This window comes from Equus asinus, chromosome 11, assembly GCF_041296235.1.
Source record: "Equus asinus isolate D_3611 breed Donkey chromosome 11, EquAss-T2T_v2, whole genome shotgun sequence".
NCBI lineage: Eukaryota > Metazoa > Chordata > Mammalia > Perissodactyla > Equidae > Equus > Equus asinus.
This window is the reverse complement of record NC_091800.1, coordinates 25,780,096-25,806,084: the sequence shown is the minus strand read 5'-3', so window position 1 is coordinate 25,806,084 and position 25,989 is coordinate 25,780,096. Positions and strand designations below refer to the sequence as shown.

The window sequence follows — 25,989 nt, the reverse complement described above, 5'->3', positions numbered from 1 at the left end:
GATATTTTTATTTTTATTTTTATTTTTTAAAGATTTTATTTTTTCCTTTTTCTCCCCAAAGCCCCCCGGTACATAGTTGTGTATTCTTCGTTGTGGGTCCTTCTAGTTGTGGCATGCGGGACGCTGCCTCAGCGTGGTTTGATGAGCAGTGCCATGTCCGCGCCCAGGATTTGAACTAACGAAACACTGGGCCGCCTGCACCGGAGCGTGCGAACTTAACCACTCGGCCACGGGGCCAGACCCTATGAGATCTTTTATACAAACCTCATGGTAACCACAAAACAAAAAATCAGAGCAGAGTCACAAATCATAAATAATGAGAAAACCATCACAGAAAACTACAAAACCAAAATGGCAGTCAGAAATACAAGGGAAAAGAAACAATGGAAATATAGAACAACCAGAAAACAAGAAAAGACAATGGCAGTATTCAGCCCTTATATATCAATAATCACTCTAAATGCAAATGGATTGAATTCACCAATCAAAAGACACAGAGTTGTTGGATAGATTAAAAAACAAGACTCAACAATATGCTGCCTCCAGGAAACACATCTGAACTCTAAAGACAAACACAGGCTCCAAGTGAAGGGATGGAAGATGGTACTCCAAGCAAATGGCAACCAAAAGAAAGTAGGTGTTGCCACACTTACATCAGCCAAAGCAGACTTCAAGATAAAAAAGACAACGAGAGACAAAGAGGGGTCTTATATTATGATAAAAGGGACATTCCACCAAGAAGACATAACACTTATCAATATATATGCACCTAACACAGGAACACCACAGTAAATAAAGCAACTATCAGCAGACCTAAAGTGAGAAATTGACAGCAACACAATAATAGTAGGGGATCTCAACATCTGACTTATATCAATGAATAGATCATTCAGAGAGAAAGTCAACATGGAAACAGTGGCCTTAAATGAAACACTGGACCAGATAGACTTAATAGATATATATAGAACATTGTATCCAAAAACTGAAGAATATACATTCTTCTCAAGTGCACATGGAACACTGTGAAAAACAGATCATATGTTGGGAAACAAGGCAAGCCTCAATAAACTTAAGAAGACTGAAATCATATCAAGCATCTTTTCTAATCACAAGGCTATGAAACTAGAAATCAATTACAGGAAAAAAGCTGGGAAAGTTACAAACATGTGGAGACTAAGCAACATGCTGCTGAATAACTACTGGCTCAATGAAGAAATCAAAGGAGAAATCAAAAGATAGCTGGAGACAAATGAAAATGAAAATACAGCATATCAACTCTTATGAGATGCAACAAAAGCAGTACTAAGAGGGAAATTTATAGCAATACAGGCCTACCTGAACAAACAAGAAAAATCTCAGATAAGTAATCTTAAACTACACCTAAGAGAATTAGAAAAAGAAGAAAAAACAAAGCCAAAGTCAGTAATAAGGAGGGAAATAATAAAAATCAGAGCAGAAATAAATGATAGAGACAAACAATAGAAAGGATCAATGAAACTAAGAGCTGGTTCTTTGAAAAGATAAACAAAATTGACAAATCCTTTGCCAGACTCACTAAGAAAAAAAGAGAGGAGACTCAACAAATAAAATCAGAAGTAAAAGAGGAGAAATTACAAGAGATACCAAAGAAATACAAAGGATTATAAGAGAATACTATGAGAAGCTATTGGTCAACAAATTGGATAACCTAGAAGAAATGGATAAATTCTTAGAATCATACAACTTCCCAAAACTGAATCGAGAAGAAATAGAGAATCTGAATAGATCAATCACAAGTAAAAAGATTGAAACAATAATCAAAAGCTCCCCCAAAACAAAAGTCCAGGACCAGGTGGCTTCTCTGGTGAATTCCACCAAACATTCAAAGATTTAATACCTGTGCTTCTCAAACTCTTCTGAAATATTGAAGAGGATGAGATGCTTCCTAACTCATTCTACAAGGCCAACATTACCTTGATATCAAAACTAAACAAAAACAACAAAAAACGAAAATTATGGGCCAATATTGCTGACAGACATAGATGCAAAAATCCTCAACAAAATACCAGTAAATCAAATACAACTTTTTCTTTTTTTTTAAAGATTGGCACCTGAGCTAATAACTGTTGCCAATCTTTATTTTTTCTTTTCTGCTTTTTCTCCCCAAATCCCCCCAGTACATAGTTGTATATATTTTTTGTTGTGGGCCCTTCTAGTTGTGGCATGTGGGACGCTGCCTCAGTGTGGCCTGATGAGCGGTGCCATGTCGGCACCCAGGATCTGAACCAGCGAAACCCTGGGCCACTGAAGTGGAGTGTGTGAACTTAACCACTTGGCCACGGAGCCGGCCCCACAACAATACTTTAAAAGGGTCATACACCATGATCAAGTGGGATTTATTCCAGGGATGCAGGGATAGTTCAATGTCTGCAAATCAATCAATGTGACACCACATTAACAAAATGAGGAATAAAACTCACATGATCACTTAAACAGATGCAGAGAAAGCATTTGACAAGATCCAACATCCATTTATGATAAAAACTCTCAACAAAATGGGTATGGAAATAATGTCCGTCAACATAATAAAGAGTATATATCACAAGTCGCAGCCAACATCCTATTTAATGATAAAAACTGAAAGCCATTCCTATGAGAACAGGAACAAGACAAGGGTGCCCTCTCTCACCACTCTTATTCAATATAGTACTGGAAGTTTTAACCAGAGCAATTAGGCAAGTAAAAGAAACAAAAGGGAAATTGGAAAGGAAGAAGTAAAACTCTACCGTTTGTGGATGACATGATTCCAAATATAGAAAACCCTAAAGGATCCACTGGAAGACTAGAAATAATCTACAACTACAGCAAATTGCAAGGTACCCAATCAACATACAAAAATCAGTTGCATTTCTATATCCTAATAACAAAAGCAGAAAGAGAAGTCAAAAATACAATCCAATTTACAATTACAACAAAAAAAATAAAATATCTAGGAATAAATTTAACCAAGGAGATGAAAGACCTATTCATTGAAAACTAGAATACATTATTGAAAGAAATCGAAGACAACAAAAAGACATGGAAAGGTATTCCATGCTCACATATTGGAAGCATTAACATAGTTGACATGTCCATATTACCTAAAGCCATCTATAGATTCAGTGCAATCCCAATCAGAATCCTAATGACATTCCTCATGGAAACAGAACAAAGAATCCTAAAATTTACACGGAACAACAAAAGACCCTGAATAGCCAAAGCAATCCTGAGAAAAAAAGAACAAAGCTAGAGGTATCACAATCCCTGATTTCAAAATATACTAGAAAGCTATAGGAATCAAAACAACATGGTACTGGCAGAAAAACAGACACACAGATCAATGGAACAGAATTGACAGCCCAGAAATAAACCCATGCGTCTATGGACAGCTAACTTTCAGCAAAGGAGCCAAGAACATACAATGGAAAAAGGAAAGTCTCTTTGATCAATGGTGTTGGGAAAACTGGACAGCCATATGCAAAAGAATGAAAGTAGACCACTACACCATACACAAAAATTAACTCAAAATGGATTATAGACTTGAATGTAAGACCTGAAACCGTAAAACTCCTAGGAGAAAACATAGGCAGTACACTTTTTGACATTAATCCTAGCAATACCTTTTGGATATGTCTCCTCAGGCAAGGGAAACAAAAGAAAAAATAAACAAATGATGCTACATCAAACTAAAGAGCTTCTTCAAAGCAAAGGAAACCATGGACAAAGCAAAGAGGTAACCTACTGATTGGGAGAAGGTATTTGCAAATCATGCATCTGATAAGGTTTTAATATCTGAAATATATAAAGAACTCATACAACTCAACAACAAAAAAATCAATCAGATTAAAAAAGGAACTGAGGATCTGAACAGATATTTCTCCAAAGAAGATAATACAGATGGCTGGCAACTCAACAACAAAAAGACAAACAACCCAATCAGAAAATGGGCAGAAGATATGAACAGACATTTTTCCAAAGAAGATATAAAGATGGCCAATAGGCACATGAAAAGGCACAGACACATCACTAATTATTAGGGAAATACAAATCAAAACTACATTGAGATATCACCTCACACCATCAGAAGGCTATAAGTAACAAGAGAAGAAATAACAAATGTTGGAGAGGATGTGGAGAAAAGGGAACCATAATACACTGCTGGTGGGAATGCAAACGGGTGCAGGCACTATGGAAAACAGTATGGAGATTTCTCAAAAAATTAAAAGTAGAAATACCATATGTTCCAGCTATCCCAGTACCAGGTATTTATCTAAAGAACATAAAATCAACAATTAAAAGAGATTTATGCATCCCTATGTTCATGCAGCATTATTCACAATAGTCAAAATCAACAGGTGAATGAATAAAGAAGATGTGAGATATATATATATATATATATATATATATATATGTATATACACACACAATGGAATACTACTCAGCCATAAAAAAAAGACAAAATCGTCCCATTTGTGACAACACGGATGGACCTTGAGGGTATTATGTTAAGCAAAATAAACCAGACAGAGAAAGACAAACACAGTATGATTTCACCCATATGTGGAAGATAAACAAATACATGGATAAAGGGAAGATTAGTGATTCCTAGAAGGAAGGGGGTGAGGGGAAAACGAAAGGGGTAAAGGGGCAGATATGTATAGTGACAGATAAAAACTAGACTATTGGTGGTGAACACAATGCAGTCTATACAGAAACAGATATATATAATGTATATATAAAATGAAATTTACACAATGCTATAAGCCAATATGACCTCAACGGAACAATTTTTAAAAGAGTGAAAAGACAACACACAGAATGGGAGAAAATATTTGCAAACCATATACATGATCAGTGTCCAGTATCCAGAATAATAAGGAACTCATAACTCAACAACAAAAAGGTAAACAATCCTTTAAAAAAAAAAAAGCTAAGGACTTGAATAGACATTTCTCTAAAGAAGATATACAAATCGTCAATAAGCACATGAAAAAATGCTCAACATCATTTGTTATTAGAGAAATGCAAAACCACAATGAGATACCACTTCACACACACTAGGCCAGCTACAATAAAAAAACTGACAATAACAAGCGTTGGTGAGAAGGGGAAGAAATTGGAACCCTGTACATTGTCGGCAGGAACGTACAATGGCACAGACTCTGTGGAAAACGGTTTGGCAGCACTTCGGTAAGTCACACATCGAATGACCATAAGGCTGAGCAATTCCACTCCTAGGTATATACCAAAAGAATTGAAAACATTTGTTCAAACAAAAACTTGTACACAAATGTTCATAGCAGCATTATTCATAGCAGCCAAAAGTCCATCAACTGATGAATGGATAAACAAACTGTGACATATCCATATGATGGAATATTATTCAGCCATAAAAAGGGATGAAGTACTGATCATGCTATGGCGTGGATGAACCTAGAAACCAGCTAATGCCTTGAACCTTGAAATCAGGCTAATGAAAGAAACAAAAGGCCACATACTGAATAATTCCATTTATACAAAATATCCAGAATAGGCAAATCCACAGAGACTGAAAGCAGATTAGTTGGTTGCCAGCTGCTGGGGCTAAGGGAAAATGAGAAGTAATTCCTTAATAAGTACAGGTTTTCCTTTTGGGGTGACGAAAACGTTCTGGAACTAGACAGCAGTAACAGCTGCGTAACAACGTGAATATACTAAATGCCATTGAATTGTACACTTTAAAATGGTTAAAATGGTGAATTTTATGTTACATGAATTTTACTACAATAAACTAAAATTGTTACTTATAAAAAAAAGTGCCCCAGGCTCATTTACATTGTTATACAAAATGCTTGACATTTACATAACACCTACTAATGTGTTAGGAAATCATATACTGGAGCCAAATACGTGGCTCCTCTGGTTACTATTTGTTTACAAGGGAGTTTCTGTGAAATTTTAGCTAGAAATTGTCTAGCATTTCGCAGTAACTACATAAACAACTCTTAACAGTCTTTCTTTCTTAAAAAAAAAAAAGATTAAACATATCTGTTTCAATCCAAAATAAGTGTAAAATGTAGTGGAATGTGCAGATAGGCATCACTGGATCAACTCCATTGACTCCATACACTGTAAAATAGACCTAAAAAACACTAAATTTGTTTTCAAGTTGTTTTTTTTTTTTTTTTTTTGCAGGGATTTGCCCTCAGCTAACATGTTACCAATCTTCCTCTTTTTTTTCTTTTACTCCCTCAAGCCCCATTGCATGCTTGTGTATCCTAGGTGTAAGTCCTGGTTCTTCTGCGTGACCTGTCGCCACAATATGGCAACTGACAGACAAGTGGTGGGGTTCCATGACCAGGAAATGAACCCAGGTCGCCAAAGCAGTGAAAGTGCCAAACTTTAACCACTAGGCCATCAGGGCTGGCTCATGTTTTCAAGTTCTAAAATTTTCTTATTTTTACTTTTTACAGCTGCTGAACTCTGCTGCCTTTAAAGGTAGTTCCTGATTAGAGGCAACTAATGCAATAGTGCATGATTCCCTTGGGACACTGGGACCCTGGGACCCCGAAGGGCCCTAGTCAAGGCTTGGGATGAACCTTGAGATTTATCTAATTCATAGGTGTTTTTTTTTAATATTATTCATTTTATTTTATTTTTTTTGGAGGAAGATTAGCCCTGAGCTAACTACTGCCAATCTCCTTCTTTTTGCTGAGGACGACTGGCCCTGAGTGACCATCCATGCCTATCTTCCTCTACTTTATATGTGGGATGCCTACCACAGCATGGCTTTTGCCAAGTGGTGCCATGTCCGCAGCCAGGATCCGAACTGGCAAAAAGCCCGGGCTGCCGAGAAGTGGAACGTGCGAACCCAACTGCTGCACCACTGGGCCGGCCCCGAGATTTATCTAATTTAAAATTAGAAGGCTTGATATTTATCAAAAGGAATGCACTTCTAAATCAAGGTATGGGGAACCAAATCTTTTGAATATTATGTCCAGTATAGAGGATTTCTCGGTTTTCTCTCTGCTGTACCCATTTTTTAAAAAGTATTTTCAAAACACTTTCAAACAAATTAAACAAATGAAACTACCTATGACTTCTCTTTTAGAATGCAGTTTTATTGGCTGTATCCCTTAATTTACATAACATGTTTCATAAATGTGATTTATGGAGTTCTCAAGCTTGGTTAGAGAAAGACAAGTATCACCACTACAATGCAAATATTTTTAGCTCAGAAAACTAAGAATATTTTGCTATTTTAAATCTGAATGCTTTTTATGAAACATCAAAAATGCATGTCTTATACACATATTCATTCATTTCATTCAAATTTTATTTTGCCCAGGGGGATTTGCGCTAGATGAGGTATCGGAAGGCTAGTCTTCTGCCTTGCTAACTTCACTGCCCTGAGGCATGCTGTAAGCCTGTAGTGGTTTGTACGTGGATTTGAAATTGGGGCTCCTGATAAAGCTGCATGGAAGTTACTCAAAGCAAAATTCCGTTCTGTGTAAGTGTAAAATAAGACATTTTCATTCTAAAGGTTCACCCTCCCAAATGAATACGAATCTGAGCAACACAATATTTAGACTATTTGGACACAATACTTGTTAGTACTGATCAGAAACAGGTAATTTTTTTCCTGTTTAAGAAAGAAGAACCTGATCCCTGCTTCTGCAAGCCAGTTTGACATATACGAGCACCAGCAAGACCACAGTAGGACCGCCCGGGCCCACCGCACACCAGGCAGGAATAAACACCCTGGGCAGGACGTGAGGTGGAGAAGAGCAGGCCGGAAGTTCAGATCTCCCGAATCCTCCTCCTCCTCCACCATCCTTATTCTGATTATAAAAGTGATACATGTGGAAAACTCCAGAAATAAAGAAGACACAAAGAATAAAGTAAAAAGTCACTTACATACTTCCTCCATCCAAAGATAACCATTGTGAATATTTGGTGTACATCCTTCCAGCATTTATTTCTGTGCATATAGCTACACGTAAATATATTTTAAACAGAACTGGGCTTGCATTCTGTATAGAGTGGTTTGTAACCTGCTTTTTCATTTAATAATATGTATTTAACATTTACAGATTCTACTAACATTAAGTGATCCGTTTGTCATTTGAGGTAGAGTCAGGACTACAATAATAGATATTGTCTGCAGAGTCCTTTCTATGCGCTGGGCACTGTTACATATTTTATCCATATTGTATCCCTTACAACAATTCCAGGAGGAAGACACCATTTCCCCTCCCTCTCTAGATGAGGCTTAGAGAAGTTAAAAGACCGGACCACTGGAGAGTAAAAAAGTAGGGAGTTTGCCACTTGAAACTGGAAAACAAACGCCCACCTAGTTTCTGGGGCTTGCACTTTACCTTAAAGACGTGGAAGGCTTCAAATTGAATGTTGGGACTTTTATCTCGGAGGAGGTTCATCATGAGCTTGAGGTTCTCGGGCCTGCTGATGTACTTTGTCATGATGGCGAAGTTGTGTCGGTCCAGGATCAGCTCACCCAGCAGCTACAAAAAACCAGAGTCAAAGCCAACATCTGTTTGAGAGTCATCTTATTCAAAACATATCTCACTTCTCACTGAAAAACAAAATATAAATGTGAGTTAAGAATGTTGACATGAAGAAAATTGAGAGTCCTTAAGCATATCTTAAAGCACAGCTATGAAAACAGCAGTTATTAAGTTATTTTAAGCTTTTCACACAGTTTTGCTAAAATCAGTACTTGATGCATTTCTGAATCTTTTTTTTTTTAAGCCAGTCATTGCTGCAGCTTAAAAAAGCTCTCTCTGAAGCTCTCATCAAGAGCTAGCCAGAAATGAATTTATTATTTTCATCGATTACTTCAATTATCTTGCTTCCCAGTAGTATGCTTCCCCCTAGGCATTACGGTAGGATAAGAAGACCAAAATTGACTCTACAATTATACCTCCTTTACCTAAATAAATGTATTCTAGCAGCTAACTAGAAAAACAGGTTAAGGGACTCTTAACTTCCCCCTAACTTTTATTATAAAACCTGATATATAGCCAGAAAAAAAAACATCATCGACCCTGAATCCATATGAAGTTTAATATGTACAAGTTTCCAAAAAAAGTAAAGCAAAACATGTTCTGGTGACATAGTTCTCAAAATGCAGCATTACTCCACGTTATAAACTGAATATTTGTGTGCCCCCAAAATCTCCACGTTGAAATCCTAACCCGCAATGTGATGGCATTAGGAGGTGGGGCCTCTGGGAGGAAGGGCATGAAGGTGGAGCCTCCACGAATGGCACTGGCACTCTTATAAAAGAGCCCCGAGAGCTCTCTCACTGCCAGCACCTTGACCCTGGACTTCCCAGCCTCCAGAACTACGAGCAATAAGTATTTGTTGTCTAAGCCACCCCGTCTATGGTATTTCTGTTATAACAGCCCATACAAAGACACTTCAAAACAAAATAAAAATATCAAAAGTGAGAACAGTTCAAGACCCTCTAGCAGCACAGCTAAATGTACTGCTGCTCTGCATCATTAACTTTTACTCTTACTGCAGTGGTAGCAATTTTTAAAGCTTCAGCAGCCAGGCAGCCGAAATGTACCCTTAACATCCAGTAGTCCTCCCTTACCATGGTTTTGCTTTCCGTGGTTTCATTTACTCAAAAGTCATGAAACATAAAAAAAGAGTATTCTTTGGATAAATACCCAGAAGTGGAATACTGGATCATATGGTAGTTCTATTCTTAATTTTTTCTTTTTTGAGGAAGATTAGCCCTGAGCTAAGTACTGCCAATCTTCCTCTTTTTGCTGAGGAAGACTGGCCCTGAGCTAACATCCATGCTCATCTTCCTCTACTTTATACGTGGGATGCCTACCACAGCATGGCTTTTGCCAAGCAGTGCCACGTCTGCACCTGGGATCCGAACCAGCGAACCCCGGGCTGCTGAGAAGCGGAACATGCGCACTTAACTGCTGCGCCACCAGGCCGGCCCCTCTATTCTTAATTTTTTGAGGAATCTCCATACTGTTTTCCACATTGGTTGCACCAATTTACATTCCTACTAGTAGTGTACGAGGGTTCCCTTTTCTCCACATCCTCTCCAACACTTGTTATTTCTTGTCTTTTTAATAACAGCCATTCTGGTGGGCGTGAGATGGTATCTCACTGTGGTTTTGATTTGCATGTCCCTAATGATTAGTGGTGTGGAATACCTCTTCATGTGCCTATTGGCCAACTGTATTACCTTCTTTGGAAAAAAGTCTGTTCAGATCCTCTGTCCATTTGTTAATCAGGCTGATTTTTTGTTGTTGAGTTGTATGAGTTCTTTATATATTTTGGATATTAAATCCTTATCAGATGCATGATTTGCAAATACCTTCTCCCAATTGGTAGGTTACCTCTTTGCTTTGTCCATGGTTTCCTTTGCTGTGCATAAGCTTTTTAGTTTGATGTAGCATCATTTGTTTATTTTTTCTTTTGTTTTCCTTGCCTGAGGAGACATGTCCAAAAAGATATTGCTAAGACTGATGTCAAAAAGTGTACTGCCTATGTTTTCTCCTAGGAGGTTTATAGTTTCAGGTCTTACATTTAAATCTTTAATCGACTTTGAGTTAATTTTTGTGTATGGTGTAGTGGTCTACTTTCATTTCCTTGCATATGGCTGTCCAGTTTTCCCAATGCCATTGATCAGAGAGACTTTCCTTTCTCCACTGCATGTTCTTGGTTCCTTTGTTGAAAATCACCTGTCCATAAACGCATGGGTTTATTTCTGGGCTCTCAATTCTGTTCCATTGATCTGTGTGTCTGTTTTTCTGCCAGTTCCACGTTGTTTTGATTACTATAGCTTTGTAGTATACTTTGAAATCAGGGAGTGTGATACCTCCAGCTTTGTTTTTTCTTAGGGTTGCTTTGGTTATTTGGGGTTTTTTGTTTCAGATAAATTTTAGGATTCTTTGTTGTATTTCTATGAAAAACGTCATTGGAATTTTGATAGGGATTGCACTGAATCTATAGATTGCTTTAGGCAATATGGACATTTTAACTGTGTTAATTCTTCCAATCCATGAGCAAGGAATATCTTTCCATTTCTTTGTGCCTTCTTCAATTTCTTCCGACAATGTCTTATAGTTTGCAGTGTAAAGGGCTTTCACCTCCTTAGTTAAATTTATTCCTAGGTATTTTATTCCTCTTGTTGCAATTGCAAATGAGACTTTTCTTGATTTCTCTTTCAGATAGTTCATTGTTAGTGTATAGAAATGCAACTGATTTTTGTATAATGATTTTGTCCCCTGGGAATCTACTGCATTCGTTTATTATTTATACTAGTTTTTTGGTGGATTCTTTAGGGTTTTCTAAATATAAAGCCATGCCATCCACAAATAGTAACTGTTTTACTTCTTCCTTTCCAATTTGAGTATCTTTTATTTATTCTTCTTGCCTAATTGCTCTGGCAGGGACTTCCAATACTATGCTGAATAAGAGTGGTGACAGTGGGCATCCTTGCCTGGTTCCTGTTCTTAGAGGGATAGCTTTCAGTTTTTCACCATTGAATGTGATGTCAGCTGTGGGTTTGTCATATGTGGCCTTTATTATGTTGAGATAATTTCTTTCTATACCCATTTATTGAGAGAGTTTTTATCACAAATGTACACAGAATCTTGTCAAATGCTTTCCCTACATCTTTTGAGAGATAATCATGTGATTTTTAATTCAATTTGTTAATGTAGTGTATCATGTCGATTGATTTGCAGATGTTGAAACCATCCTTGCATCCCTGGAATAAATCTCCTTCATAGTGGTGTACAATCCTGTTAATGTATTGTTACATTAGTTTCCTAATATTTGGTTGAGGATTTTTGCATCTATGTTCATCAGTGATATTGTCCTATAATTTTCTTTTTTTGTGTTGCTCTTGTCTGGTTTTGGTAGCAGGGTAATGTTGGCCTCATAGAATGAGGTAGAAAGTGTCCCCTCCTCTTCAATTTTTTAGAAGTTTAAGAACGATAGGTATTAAATCTTCTTTGAATGTTTGTTAGAATTCACCAGAGCAGCTGTCTGGTCCTGGACTTTGGTTTTTTGGGAGGTTTTTGATTACTGTTTCAATCCCCTTACTATTCAGATTCTCCATTTGTTCTTGATTCAGTTTTGAAAGGTTGTATGAATCTAAGAATTTATCCGTTTCTTGCAGGTTATCCAATTTTTGCTGTATAAGCCTTTCATAGTATTCTCTCATAATCCTTTGTATTTCTATGGTATCTGTTGTAATTTATCCTGTTTTGTTTCTGATTTTATTTATTTTGGGCCTTCTGGGTTTTTTAAAGTTAGTCTAGCTAAAGGTTTGCCCATTTTGTTTATCTTTTCAAAGAACCAGCTCTTAGTTTCATTGATCCTTTCTATTGTCTTTTTGGCCTCTACTTCATTTACTTCTACTCTGATTTTTATTATTTCCCTCCTTCTACTGACTTTGGGCTTTGTTTGTTCTTCTTTTTCTAGTTTTTTTAGGGATATAGTGTTAGATTGTTTGAAATTTTTCTTGTTTCTTGAGGTAGGCCTGTATTGCTATAAACTTCTCTCTTACTACTGCTTTTGCTGTATCCCAGACTTTGGTATGTTGTGCTGTCATTTCCATTTGTCTCCAGGCATTTTCTTTCTTTCTTTTTTTTTTTTAAAGATTGGCACCTGGGCTAACAACTGTTGCCAATCTTTTTTTTTTTTTCCTGCTTTATCTCCCCCAACCCCCCCATACACGGTTGCATATCTTAGTTGCATGTCCTTCCAGTTGTGGGATGTGGGACACCGCCTCAACGTGGCCTGACGAGCAGTGTCATGTCCATGCCCAGGATCCGAACCCTCAGCTGCTGCAGCGGAGCACACAAACTTAACCACTCGGCCACGGAGCCGGCCCCTCCATGTATTTTCTGATTCTCCATTAATTCAACAGTTGCTTGGTAGCATGTTGTTTAGCCTTCACATTTCTGTGACTTTTCCAGTTTTCTTCTTGCGGCTGATTTCTAGTTTCATACCACTGTGGTCAGAAAAGATGCTTGATATGGTTTCAATCTTCTTAAATTTATTGAGACTTGTTTCCCAACATACAGTCAATTTTTGAGAATGTTCCATGTAGCCTTGAGAAGAATGTGTATTCTACTGCTTTTGGATGGAATGTTCTCTATGTATCTATTAAGTCTATACGGTCAAATGTTTCATTTAAAGCTGATGTTTCCTTGTTGACTTTTTGTCTGGATGATCTATCCATTGATGTAAGTGGGGTGCTGAGGTCCCCTACTATTATTGAGTTGCTGTCAATTTCTCCCTTTAGGTCTGTTAATAATTGCTTTATATATTTTGGTGCTCCTATGTTGGGTGCATATATGTTAATAAATGTTAATGTCTTCTTGATCGATTGTCCCCTTTATCATTATATAATGTCCATCTAATGTCTTTGTCTCTTGTTATCTTTTTTTGGCTTGAAGTCTATTTTGTCTGATATAAGTATGGCTACATCTGCTTTCTTTTTGTTGTCATTTGCTTGGAGTATCATCTTCCATCCCTTCACTCTTAGGCTGTTTGTCTTTAGAGTTGAGATGGGTCTCCTGGCAGCAGCATATTGTTGGGTCTTGGTTTTTTTTTTCTGCTTTATCTCCCCAAACCACCCTGCCCCCTGTACATAGTTGTATATCTTAGTTGTGGGTCCTTCCAGTTGTGGCATATGGGACACCACCTCAATGTGACCCAATGAGCAGTGCCATGTCCGCACCCAGGATCTGAACCCTGGGCCGCCACAGCGGAGCACACGAACCCAACCACTTGGCCACGGGGCCGGCCCCTGTTGGGTCTTGTTTTTTAAATCCATCCAGCCACTCTGTGTCTTTTGATTGGTGAATTCAATCCATTTACATTTATGATGATTACTGATATATGAGGACTTAATACTGCCATTTTATCTTTTGTTTTCTGGTTGCTCTATATTTCTACTTTTTTTCCCTTGTGTTTCTGTCTGCCATTTCGGTTTAGCTGTTTTCTGTGATGGGTTTCTCAATTTCCTCTTTTTTTATATTTGTGTCTCTTTTCTGAATTTTTGTTTTGTGGCTACCATGAAGTTTGCATAAAAGGTCTCACAGATTAAGATAGCCCTTTTTCTGCTGATAGCATCTTATCTGCATTTGCCTATGCAAGTTCTGTTCTTTTCCTCTTTCCCTTCTATATTTTTGTTGTCACAAATTATCCATTTTGTATTCTGAGTTCATTACCAAAAAGAAGTGATTATAGATATTTTTAGTGTTCCCTTTCCCTTTAACTCTTATGTTATAATTGTTTACTAACCTATTCTGATATAGAGTTGCAATTTTCCGATTCTATCTATCTATTTATCACCTTGCTCAAAGCTTTGTATACCTTTGCCTTTCGTTTCAGGTGAGAGAGCTCCTTTCAACATTTCTTGTAAGGCAGGTCTAGTGGTGATGAACTCCCTCAGATTTGGTTTCCTGGGAAAATTTCTTCTTCATATCTGAAGGATAACTTTGCTGGATAAAGTATTCTTGGCTGACTGTTTTTATCTTTCCGTATTTTGAATATATCATTACACTCTTTCTGCATTTTGAATATATCATTCCACTCTCTCCTGCCTGTAGAGTTTCTGCTGGGAAACCTACTGAAAGCCTGATGGGGGTTCTTTTGTAAGTTATTTTCTTCTCTCTAGCTGTCCTTAATATTCCTTCTTTGTCACTGACTTTTGACAGTTTTAATATTATATGTCTTGGAGAAGGTCTTTTTATATTAAGATAACTGGATATTCTACTAGCTTCATGGATTTGTATATCCAATTCCTTCCTCAGCTAGAATTTCTTTAAATAAGCTCTTTACTCCTTTCTCTCTGTCTTCTCCTTCTGGGATACCCATTACCCTTATATTGCCCTTTCTAATAGAGTCATAATTCTTGTAGAATTCAATTTTTAAAAAATCTTAGTTCTTTCTCCTCTTCTACCTGCATCATTTCTAGGTTTCTGCCTTCAACCTCACTAATTCTCTCTTTCACATGGTCTGCTCTATTCATCTCATTTATTGAGTTCTTCAGCTCCAGAATTTCTGCTTAGTTCTTTTTTAGAGTTTCAATCTCTTTGGTAAAATGTTCCTTTTGTTCATTGATTTTATTCCTGAGCTCATTGAACTGCCTTTCTTAGTCTTCCTGTAGCTCACTGAATTTCTTTATGACAGCTATTTTGAATTCTTTATCAGTTACATCACAGTCTTCCTTGATTTTATGTTTGGTTTCTGGACAATTGTTATTTTCTTTCTGTGATGCCATGTTACTGTGGTTTTTCGTGGTGCTTGCTGCATTATTCCTCTGTTACCACATTTCTCATAGGAAATCCTTTTATTTAGGTGTAGCTTTGTTTGTTTTGATTCGAACTATTCAACCAACTGGAGATTAAAGGTCTGTCTTTTGTTTTTCAGTAGGTGGTGCTATAGAGCCAGTTTCTGATTTCTCTTACCTAAGCTGCCTCTGACTATATTTGAGGATCAGCATGTTCCACCCTCCACCAACTCTATTCTGCATGTTGCCTGTACTCTCGTTGTTGCCACCTGTGCCTCTGGGGGGTCACTGATGCCTTGCTGTTGCCAGTGTTACTGCAGTTTCTGGCTTCATTGCCATGGGGACAGGCATGGCTGACACCTCCACCATGTCTGGGCTCACCTGAGTCAGAAGTTCCAGGGGGAGGGAGAGGGTGAGAAAGCAGGGAGGTTTGCAGGGCACCACCTCTGCTGTTGCCCATTACCTTGTGGCTGCGGGTGCTGCTGCAGTTGGGAGGTCATCATGCCTCTGCTGCTGCTACCAGGTTCTGAGTTGTGGTTGGGGGCCTGGGATCATGGGGCTCTGCCTTTACTGCTGCTTGGCTCCCCATGGCCACAGGTGCCATCACAGCTGGCTGGCCAGAGTTGCATGTGTGCCTCCACTGCTGCCCACTGGTTCTCTGGGGGCTGAGGGTGGGTGGCTCAGCTGCCACAGTCAGGGGTTTAGAATCCTGGGCACTGCCTCTGCTGTTCCCCCATTTTGCCTCCTCTATGTGCTCCAATCCACCCACCGTTGTTTGTACTGATGTGTGGATGTATGTTGGGCAATCTAGCCTTTGTTGGGTAATGAGCATTTAACTCACTGTAGATTGAAGGGGAGTGATGATGATGTCATCTCCAACAATTCATAAGTTTTAAATAATATGCCATTCTGAGTAGTGTGATGCAATCTCATGCTGTGCAGATCCATCCTGCCTGGGACATGAATCATCCCTTTGTTCAGTATATCCACACTGGATATGCTATCTACCCATTAGTCACTTAGTAGCTGTCTCAATTATCAGATCAACTGTCATGGTACCACAGTGATTGTGTTTAAGTAACCCTTACTTTACTTAACGATGGTTCCAAAGCACAAGAGTAGCAATGTTGGCAATTCAGATATGCCAAGAGAAGCTGTAAAGTGCTTCTTTTAAGTGAAAAGGTGAAAGTTCTGGACTTAATAAGGGAAGAAAAAAAATCATATGCTGAGGCTGCTAAGATCTACGGCAACCTGTATTACAGTATATTGTTATAATTGTTTTATTTTATTATTAGTTATTATTGTTAATCTCTTACTGCCTAATTTACAAATTAAACTTTATCACAGCTATGTATGTACAGGAAAAAACATAGTACATAACAGATTCGGTACTATCCATGTTTTCAAGAATCCACTGGGGTTTTGGAATGTATCTTGCCTGGATAAGGGATGACTACTGTAATTTTATATACAGTATACTTATTTTCTAATTCTTCTACTTAGTGGACTTTTTCTGGATGCCTCAGGATAGTAACACAATGTATAGATGGTTACAGAAGTCCTGGATGGGTGGAGAAAGCACATGAACTGAAGGCGAACTGTCTATCACAATAGAGTCTACCAACAGAATCCCAGAGGTAGGTATGCAGGAGGATGTGTGTGGGTGTGTCTGGCTGCCAGTAAACAACCAACTTGCCTGTGATGCATCTTTTGTCTATTTAACAAATAAGAAGTACACACCTTAAAGCTATTTTAGTGCACAAAAAATCATGGTTGTTTTAAACATAAAAAATGATGACCACTGTTGGATGTTAGCTGGTCACCAGTTTCATAGATATGGAATAGCAATTGTGCAAACTGTTAATCTTCATCCTCCTTAATCTCTCTGCAACATCTAACACTAACCGAACACTGTTCTGGAAACTGTATTTGTTCTTGGTTTCAAGACCACTGCTTTCTTCTCATTTTTACCTTTTGCAGCTTGTTCCTCTGCTGCCTCTGTTACTGGCTGTCCTTCCTTCTGTACTATATATGTAGGAAGTTTCCAAGCTGTATACCTGAACTGCTTATCTTTTATCTCCCAACTGTCTCATCTATGCCCACAGCTTCAACTATAACTCTAGGAATATGCATCCTAAATATACATTTCTAGTCTTAACTTTTTTCCTAAACTCTATACCCACATATCTAACTGCCCATTGGGTAGCCCCAGGCCAGCTCTGCTGGCCTAGCAGACTCACAATCTCTAAAACCAATTCTCTTTTTTCTCTTTGTTAATGACATCATGATCTGCCAGTCCCCTCGGGGAGAAAGTTGAAGTCTTCTCAGCTCCTTTCTTTCTTTTGCTCCTTACATCAAATCTACACCCACCACCTGCCAATTTTAAAACATCCTTCATTCCATTTTTACTGTCAGTATCCTCATTCACACCCTCACTACCTTTCAACTGGACTACTGCAAAAGCATGCAAAATGGTCTCTCCTTCAGTGTTCACCCATTCCAATTCATTCTGCACATTATGTCAAAGGAATCTTCCTGAAGATCAGCCCTGTTCATGTTACTAATTCCACTTATACAGTGAGTGGATAAACAAATCTCTAGATTCTTATGGATTTAGGGGGAAAAAAATTAAACTCCTTAGGATGGCATTTGAAGCCCTCTGTGATCTGCAGTCATTTCTATTGCTTCCTTTCCTCAGCTCCCTCACTTGTTTTCCTCATTCTTCTGCCTCTGTGGCTTCGCCCCTTACTATAAATTCTTCTCCCCAGCTTTACTGAAGTATAATTTTTTTTTTTTACTAGTTTTTTTTTTTTTTTTTTCTTAAAGATTTTATTTTTTCCTTTTTCTCCCCAAAGCCCCCCGGTACATAGTTGTGTATTCTTCGTTGTGGGTCCTTCTAGTTGTGGCATGTGGGACGCTGCCTCAGCGTGGTTTGATGAGCAGTGCCATGTCCGCGCCCAGGATTCGAACTAACGAAACACCAGTCCGCCTGCAGCGGAGCGCACGAACTTAACCACTCGGCCACGGGGCCAGCCCCTACTGAAGTATAATTGACAAAACTGTATATATTTAAAGTGTATATTGTGAGGATTTGATATATGTAAACATTGTGAAATATTTAGCACCCTTTTTCCTTTTTAAAGAATATGTATAAAGGAGTTTATTCCTTTTCAAAATGCTCCTAGGTATAAAGAGCTGAAATTTCATGAAAATTAAATAGAACTACTAGCATTGCAAGAATGTTTAACAATAATAAAGTAATGAGAGAGAAGTAATACAGTAATGACATATTTTGTCATGTGAGAAATGGCATGGCATGTGACATAAGAAGATACACTTGCAAGTCAAGCAATGACAACAATCAAGATAATTAACACATTAATTAGGTTAATTAACACATCCATCACCTCACATAGTTACCCCCCCTTTTTTGTGGTGAGAATGCTTAAGATCTACCCTCAGCAAATTTGAAGTATATAAAACAGTATTATTAACTATAGTCACCATGCTGTAACATTAGATCCTCAGAACTTATTCATTTGATAACTGAAAGTTTATATCCTTTGACCAACATCTCCCATTTCCCTTACCCCCTAGCCCCTGATACCACCATTCTACCTTCTGTTTCTAAGAGTTCGACTTTTCTCCTGAGCTGAATCTCCTCTGTCGCCTCTGTGCTCTTTGTTTTTTCTTAGTTGTTCTCACTTTGCCTTGTAGTACAGTTACTGTGAGCCCCTTTAGAATGTAAGCTCCACAAGTGCATGCATCAAATCTTGTTTGTGCTTGTATCCTTTGCAACATATCTGTGTGATGTATGTGGACACTGCTGGGGAAATAAGGTCCTACCAACACAACATCCTCTCCACAAAATGTAGACAAGGAAGAAAGCATCTCTATTATTGAATAAGCATATCCAGAGCACAACACTGCAGGCAACCTGTAAGAAATGCACTAAAAAGACAGATAAAATTCCACCTTATTTATACAGCAAGCAGCTACAATCCACTACGTGCATATAGTCTCCAGATGAAAGGTGACCTATCCCTCTAAGAGGACTTGACAGCACCATTTGCTGTGCACCCTTTCACAGTTTATCCTAAATTCACCCAGTCATTGAGGTAGCAATTTGTTTTAGCTAATTAGTTGCTTTTATCCAACTAATAAAGAGAATAATAAACCTTCTCTTATCTCTCTGACAAGCAAATGGTTACAGCTTGGAGAGAAGCACCAAGGTTAAATTCTCCAGTGACAGGGAGATAAAAGTGCTATCTTCTTAGATGTTTACATTTCAGCTGGATGGCTACCAGACTCTCTCAAAAAAAATTCTGGGTTGTAACGCTGACAAGAAGCTTCTAAAGATAGACATACACACACACACACACACACACACACACACACATATGTTTATATATAGCTTCTATATACATATAGACTCTATATAGATATATTTATATAAAATATATAACATATCATATATACATACATATATATCATATACACATACACATATCAAAAGGTCTTTTGGAAACAAATATATTTCACTAAAAAATTTACCCTTAAAAATGTGCACACATATGCACACACAAACAAACATTCAATAACCATTTGTTGAGGTGACATTTATGAGTTAAATTCAAATTAAGTTACTTCAATTTTTACTACATGGGGATGTCTACCTATAAATTCTATCCAATCTATCCTCTCCTAATATAATTTCACTACTTTTCTGAGACAATCAATTGTGTTCAATCTTTGGCCAAGAATACTGAATCCTTTAGACATTAAGTGTTAATCTATTTTAATTAACACTGACAATGGCAAAATGCTGGATTTTATTATAATACAAAGCATTATAAAGCAATACTGTACTAAGTAAATGGAAAAAATTTATATTTTTACTTCTTTAAATTTTATTTTATAGGCTTCATAGTACACAGTAAAACGATGCACAAGTAGAAATAAGACTTTTTAAAAAACTTAGTGTTTTAATGAAATTGACCACAGCCCCAAAAAACCCAAAAATTCCACCAATTTTCTTTTGAATTATAATCTTTCTTGCTAGTAATTAAATGCCAGGCCTCTGAAGTAGATAAGAAACAAATTCCTAAGCTGGGTCACATAAGGGAAAGGAATTTCTCTGTTAATTATTTTTTATTGACACCAGGAATCTAAGCACCCCCAGATAGTTCAGGAAAATTTAGAATATCATTAACAAAAGACAGCGGCAACTACTTTGGAATCAGAAAATAGCCTAGTTTTAAGAGAGTTTATTACTTATAGAATACTGTAAGTAAATGTACTATTATAATAATCAAACTTCTCTTGTTTCTTAAAATTATGAAATATCTATATACAAAATATTGCAGAACCCAGAGATATAAACACGGTTATGTCAAACAGAACATAGTGCTCCCACAGATTTAATTCCCAAAAGGGAAAGCCAACAGGGCACCAGCAGAGCTCTCTAAAACAATGTTTTTCTATTGAAGAAAAGAGCAAACAATATTTAATGAGTTCTGTCCTTGAATAGAGTGATACAAGACCATTTTAGCAACATCTCTGCCTATAATCTAGAATTTAAAAAAGCCAACTCTTAGTAACCATTTTAATGATCTCCACATTCTTAGATATGCTTTATCTGCCTTTCACTAGTTTTTCTTCACTGACCAACCAGTGCTCGCTTTTACCATATTGTAAATCAAATATTTGTGAGACAACTCGACTGTAAAGAATTTTAGGCAGGAATAGCAGCCAATGTAGTATGTCTGGGTGGATTAATAAAGAACAGGAAAGAGGCCTCACGAGCAGGCTGGGGCAGCAGTAAACTAGTAGGAAACAATCAGTTTGAAAAGGGAGAGTTTAAAGGAGACTTTCAATACCAGAGACAAATTTGGTCGCTCTTTGCCTGTGTCACTGGAACTACTGTCTAGGTCTCTAGCTGGAGAACCACATGAAAAGGGGAAGGGAGACTGGATGGTGGAGACCAGGTGGCAGCAGATGGCAGTGAAAAATGATTCCCTCTAATTCCCCCTTGCTAGCCACCAAAATTTGTATCATATTGAACTAATCCTACATCCACTGAATTAACAGGTTTCTATTTTTAAACTCAAATGCATCCTGGTGGGAAAAAGTCTAATTCATATCCTAGTCTCAATTATTTATTTAGAATAGATCAATACCTTCCAGAGATTGAACCCTAGCAATAATGATGAGGAATATTTATTGATAAAATTTATTTTTATTCTGTTTAGCAAACATATCTAGGTCTTACCATGTGCTAGGCTCTGCTCTAATCACTTTACAAATATTAACAAGGGGACAGGACAAGGTAGAACTGAAGACATCCTGAGAAGAGAATGAGGGCAATGGGCACACATGGGTAGGAGGGGATGATAGGATAACAAGGCAGAAAAAGCCGGAAGAGGGCCCAGAAGGGAGATGTTTGGATAACTGTGCCTAAGGCCCTAGAGACAGCTGATCACAAAAGAATTTCGGTAACAACTTCTTGTCACTGCTGAAAATGGTACAAGGATAAATACTAAAGTCCATGACCCTCAGCTTTCTTCATCCCAATTTGGTTCAGTCACCTTAATTCATACCAACCTCTCTACTTTGGTCCAGTATCTGACAGATTCCCACTGAAAAGAGAAAGGATTTGGAAAATTTATGAGCGATTTCCTATATGTTGGCCCTTCAGAGCACTGTCACCTCCGTTTACTGTTCCAATTTCCACTTCCCTCCCAGGATGACTATCTCTTGTAACATGGACAAGCTCCCCGGTTTTGGCTGTCCTTGTGGAGCTCTTTGCAAATAAGGAATTCTATTCTTTAGGTACATGGGTCTGGCAACAGGATGTATCTTTATCTTCAACTGCTTTTAATAAGCTTTCTGGACACGCAGAGCACGGCACTGACGTACTACCTTTGTCTGGAGCTCGGTCTCATCACTCCAGACTCCAGCATGGAGAGCAGCCTACCAATGGTATTGTTTTCTACATGGATCACCTTGTAAGGGTTTCTACACAAGGGGAAACTCAACAAAAAGTGCTGAATGACTGGATGGAAATGGTACATTGACCTTTCCATCAATGGGTAAAGCTGTAGCAGTGAGGGCACAGATACAGAAGAAAGCAGGTCATGGCCATCACAAAATCACAGGTAAAGTAAATTGACAAAAACATGGTACAAAATAGATTTAACTTATTGCTTTAGCTTAAAACTGTGTTCAATATTTAGAAACAAATGCATTGTTCTATGAATGTCATCATCCCAACGTGTAAAAATAATACGAGTGGTATGTAGTAAGTTTAAACATCATACAACTTGCTTGACAAAAAACAGCCAATTATTATCTCCAACAACACTCTTGAATATTTGAGTGGCATCTGAAAGGTGGAGATGCGGCTCTAGCTGATGTCCCACTCCCCCACGAGCTGTCCCACCTCCTCTTGATCAAATGGCTGTTTTCATGGAGGGAGAGAAAGCCACTCACAGACGGATGTGGCCCTACTCTGCAGGGCTCCCTGTTTGATGAGGGAGAGCGGCATTTCCACCAGGGTTGCATGAGAGATATAACCTCAAGTCGCAAATGTCATTTGGTTACACACATCCCTACTCACCCCGCCCCCGCCCCCAAATCGTGTACTTATTTATGTTGTTAGTTTCAAAAAGTATTTGAGGCATCATACTTATATTGTTTTGCCAGAAAGTATAGTCATAACATAAAACATAGTTCTCAAGTTCCAAAAAAAAGGATACTTAATTTTTCTGCATTTACTTGCTCACTAATAGACCAATCATTTACTAACAAGATATCAACTTTGAAGACTCTAACTTAAAGAAATTTATTACCTTTAAAGATTGTCTCTTAGTCACATAATTCTCAGACAGAAGCAATTTCTCATAGTCTTCAAAAATCTAACGAAAAGAAAATAAATATTAGAGTGTAAAACCAGCAGTGATTTCTCTGCATTGGGTTTGCTTGCTCTTTTGCCTCAGAAGCAAACCCCTCACCCTCCCGGCCAGCCCAGTGCAGCCCAGCTGCTGTGCTTTGTCCCTCGACGTGCTCAACCCTAGCTGATCACTGCTGAGCAGAGGGAGGTTTCTCCATTTTACTATCCTCATTTATACACAAAGACACTGGAGCATAGGAAGGTCAAGTGACACAAGAGACATATCTGTTTTATTTTAGTTCTGCAAATTAAAAATAGAGTAGAAAAATGGAGTAACCGAGTCCTCCCAATAAATCATTTTGAATCAAACATCCATTAATTTGTCTATTAAATGAGCAAGTTAACTCATTTTATGCCATTTTAAAGAAATCTGTTTATGTAGCCTTGCTGGTAGCTATTAGTCCATGAATAATTTGGAAAAAGATTAAATACACTTAGAGCTTCACTTGGTAACCCATAAAGAATCAAAGTCATAGCATGAACAGGTAGAGGAATGGGCATGATGCCGCATGACAGCCATGCTGATACCAACTGGCCTCTCTGGTGCACTTCCACTCTCCCCAGAAGCTGGGGGACACTGCTGTTTCCCAAGGTAGTCGTCAGTCACTACCTTAGCCCTTCAGTTTAACACAGAGTGCCAGCAGCTGGGGAAGCTCCGCTTCAACCTCCCACCACATATGCCACCCTCAGAGATCACTAAGACGGGAGGAGCAAGCTCAGCAGAGAACTGAAGGCAAGAGTTCAGGGGCTGGGGAGAGTGGAAAACAGTCCTGGTCCTCAGAGGGCTGAGTGCAAGGTGTGTGTGTGCACGTGTGTGGTGAAGGCATGCTGTGCACACTGGTGATAATTACCAATAGAGAATTAAAAAGTGAAAAATAAAAACCGAAACATGTAGCTCACATTAAAGTCACAGTAATTATACTCTTTTATCTAATGGACTTACTATTTATCCTAATTGTCATGAAACACAAGGAAGATTTTATGGGTTATTAAATTTATCAGACAAACTTTGCGATGTTTTATTTATTTATTTGGAGGAAGATTAGCTCTGAGCTAACATCTGCTGCCAATCCTCTTCTTTTTGCTGAGGAAGACTGGCCCTGAGCTAACCTCCGTGCCCATCTTCCTCTCCTTTATATGTGAGATGTCTTCCACAGCACAGCTTAAGTGGTGCATAGGTCTGCACCAGGATCCGAACCAGTGAACCCCGGGCCACTGAAGCAGAGCGTGGGCAACCAGGCCAGCCCCTGTGATAAGTTTTAAATGCAACTGTAAAATGCAAATACATGTATAAGGTACGACTGAACCCCCAAGCTACCAATTTGATTATTTTAGAGTCATATCGTGTGCTCCAGTTTCATGGTTTTCTGCTAAAGAAATATGAAACTCAGGAAGTATGAAATCTTAGAGGGAGTGTGAGTTCTCAGATGTAGTGTTCAGTCAGTGCTGCAGACTCTGTGTCTGTGAAACCATTACATTACATAAGAAGTGACTATAGATACAAAGATAGAAAAAATTAGGTAAATAAGGGGTCAAAGAGAATGGGTCCATGGTCTCTCAAATTGTTGTGTATTGACTCCTAAATGCAAAGCATTACCGCACAACATATTTACCTCTCATTCTATAGTAAAGATTAGTGGTTGATACTACAGATTTTGTCATAAGCTATCTAAACCTTCTTTTATTTTCATTTATTAGAAATGTAACACCTAATGAGTATTTTTTTAACATTCCATCTAACATACATAGTTACTGAACAAACTATAATAGCAGTTCGTTTCCTAAATTCAAAAATATCCCATTTTCTTTTAGTTTTGAAGATTTTGTATGTCTCTGGCAATAAAAATTATCCTCTCTTCAGGTTTTACTTAGATCAAAGTACTCCAATTGATCCCACAGATATTTTCTTGATAATGTTAGGATATGAAAATCACTTTTGATTTCATGATTATATTGTTAATTCTTAAAGGAAGACCAGCAAACAATTTAAGAATAAGACAGACATAGTTAAATTTCTGTGATTTGGATGTGTGAAGATAAAGGACACTGACAGGTAGGGTGTTCCATGTCTTCCCAGAGTCCAGGTATATTGCAAGTTGTGTCTAGGGTAGAAATGGTTCAGAGACTTGTTGCGGGCTATTATTAGTATTTGTAGGCCGTCACTGATCATATGTCTATTATGTGCCAACTGTCTGCTTGAATACTGTTGGGAAGGCATAAAGTCATCATCAAAAATACATTTCTCTTTGTAAGCACATATCACTTAATTCAATACCAAAAGTTTTCAACCAATAAAGATACTTTAATTTACTCATTACTATCATAAATACGATATACACACGTAATTTTCTTTTGCTTTTAATGGATGACACAAAAAAATCCACTAATCGTTGCGTGTGTGTGTGTGTGTGTGTGTGTGTATAGAGAGAGAGACAGAGAGAGGTTACACTGCTGACTACAGATTAAAATGGCAGGTTACATTGCTGCTGTTATGTGTCAGGCACTGTGCTGGGTAATGAGGATACAAAGATGAATAAGATTAACAAACATATAAAATCCATAAAATGTCAGTAAAAAATAACTTCTGCTGTTGCTGCTACCACCCGTAGGATAATGATGATGATGAGGGTGATGAAGATGGTAAGAGAGTCTCCCCCTCAGAGTCACAGTCTAGAGCTGTGCTACGCTGCCCAATACAGGGCATCTGTGACTAATGAGCATTGAAATATGGTTAGTC

The 25,989-nt window shown here is 38.0% G+C and overlaps 1 protein-coding gene across 16 annotated transcripts in view; it reads right to left on the bottom strand.

Annotated features, from left to right (window-relative positions):
- CAB39L (calcium binding protein 39 like) overlaps positions 1 to 25,989 on the bottom strand; it is a 148,127-nt gene that overhangs the window by 8,613 nt on the left and 113,525 nt on the right. For all 16 annotated transcript variants that reach the window (XM_014838938.3, XM_014838939.3, XM_014838937.3 and 13 more), the window contains 2 exons: positions 23,152 to 23,217; positions 8,376 to 8,519 (listed from right to left, as the gene is read on the bottom strand). In XM_014838938.3, coding sequence (XP_014694424.1) covers positions 8,376 to 8,519; positions 23,152 to 23,217 — 210 coding nt within the window. The remainder of the gene's footprint in view (positions 1 to 8,375; positions 8,520 to 23,151; positions 23,218 to 25,989) is intronic.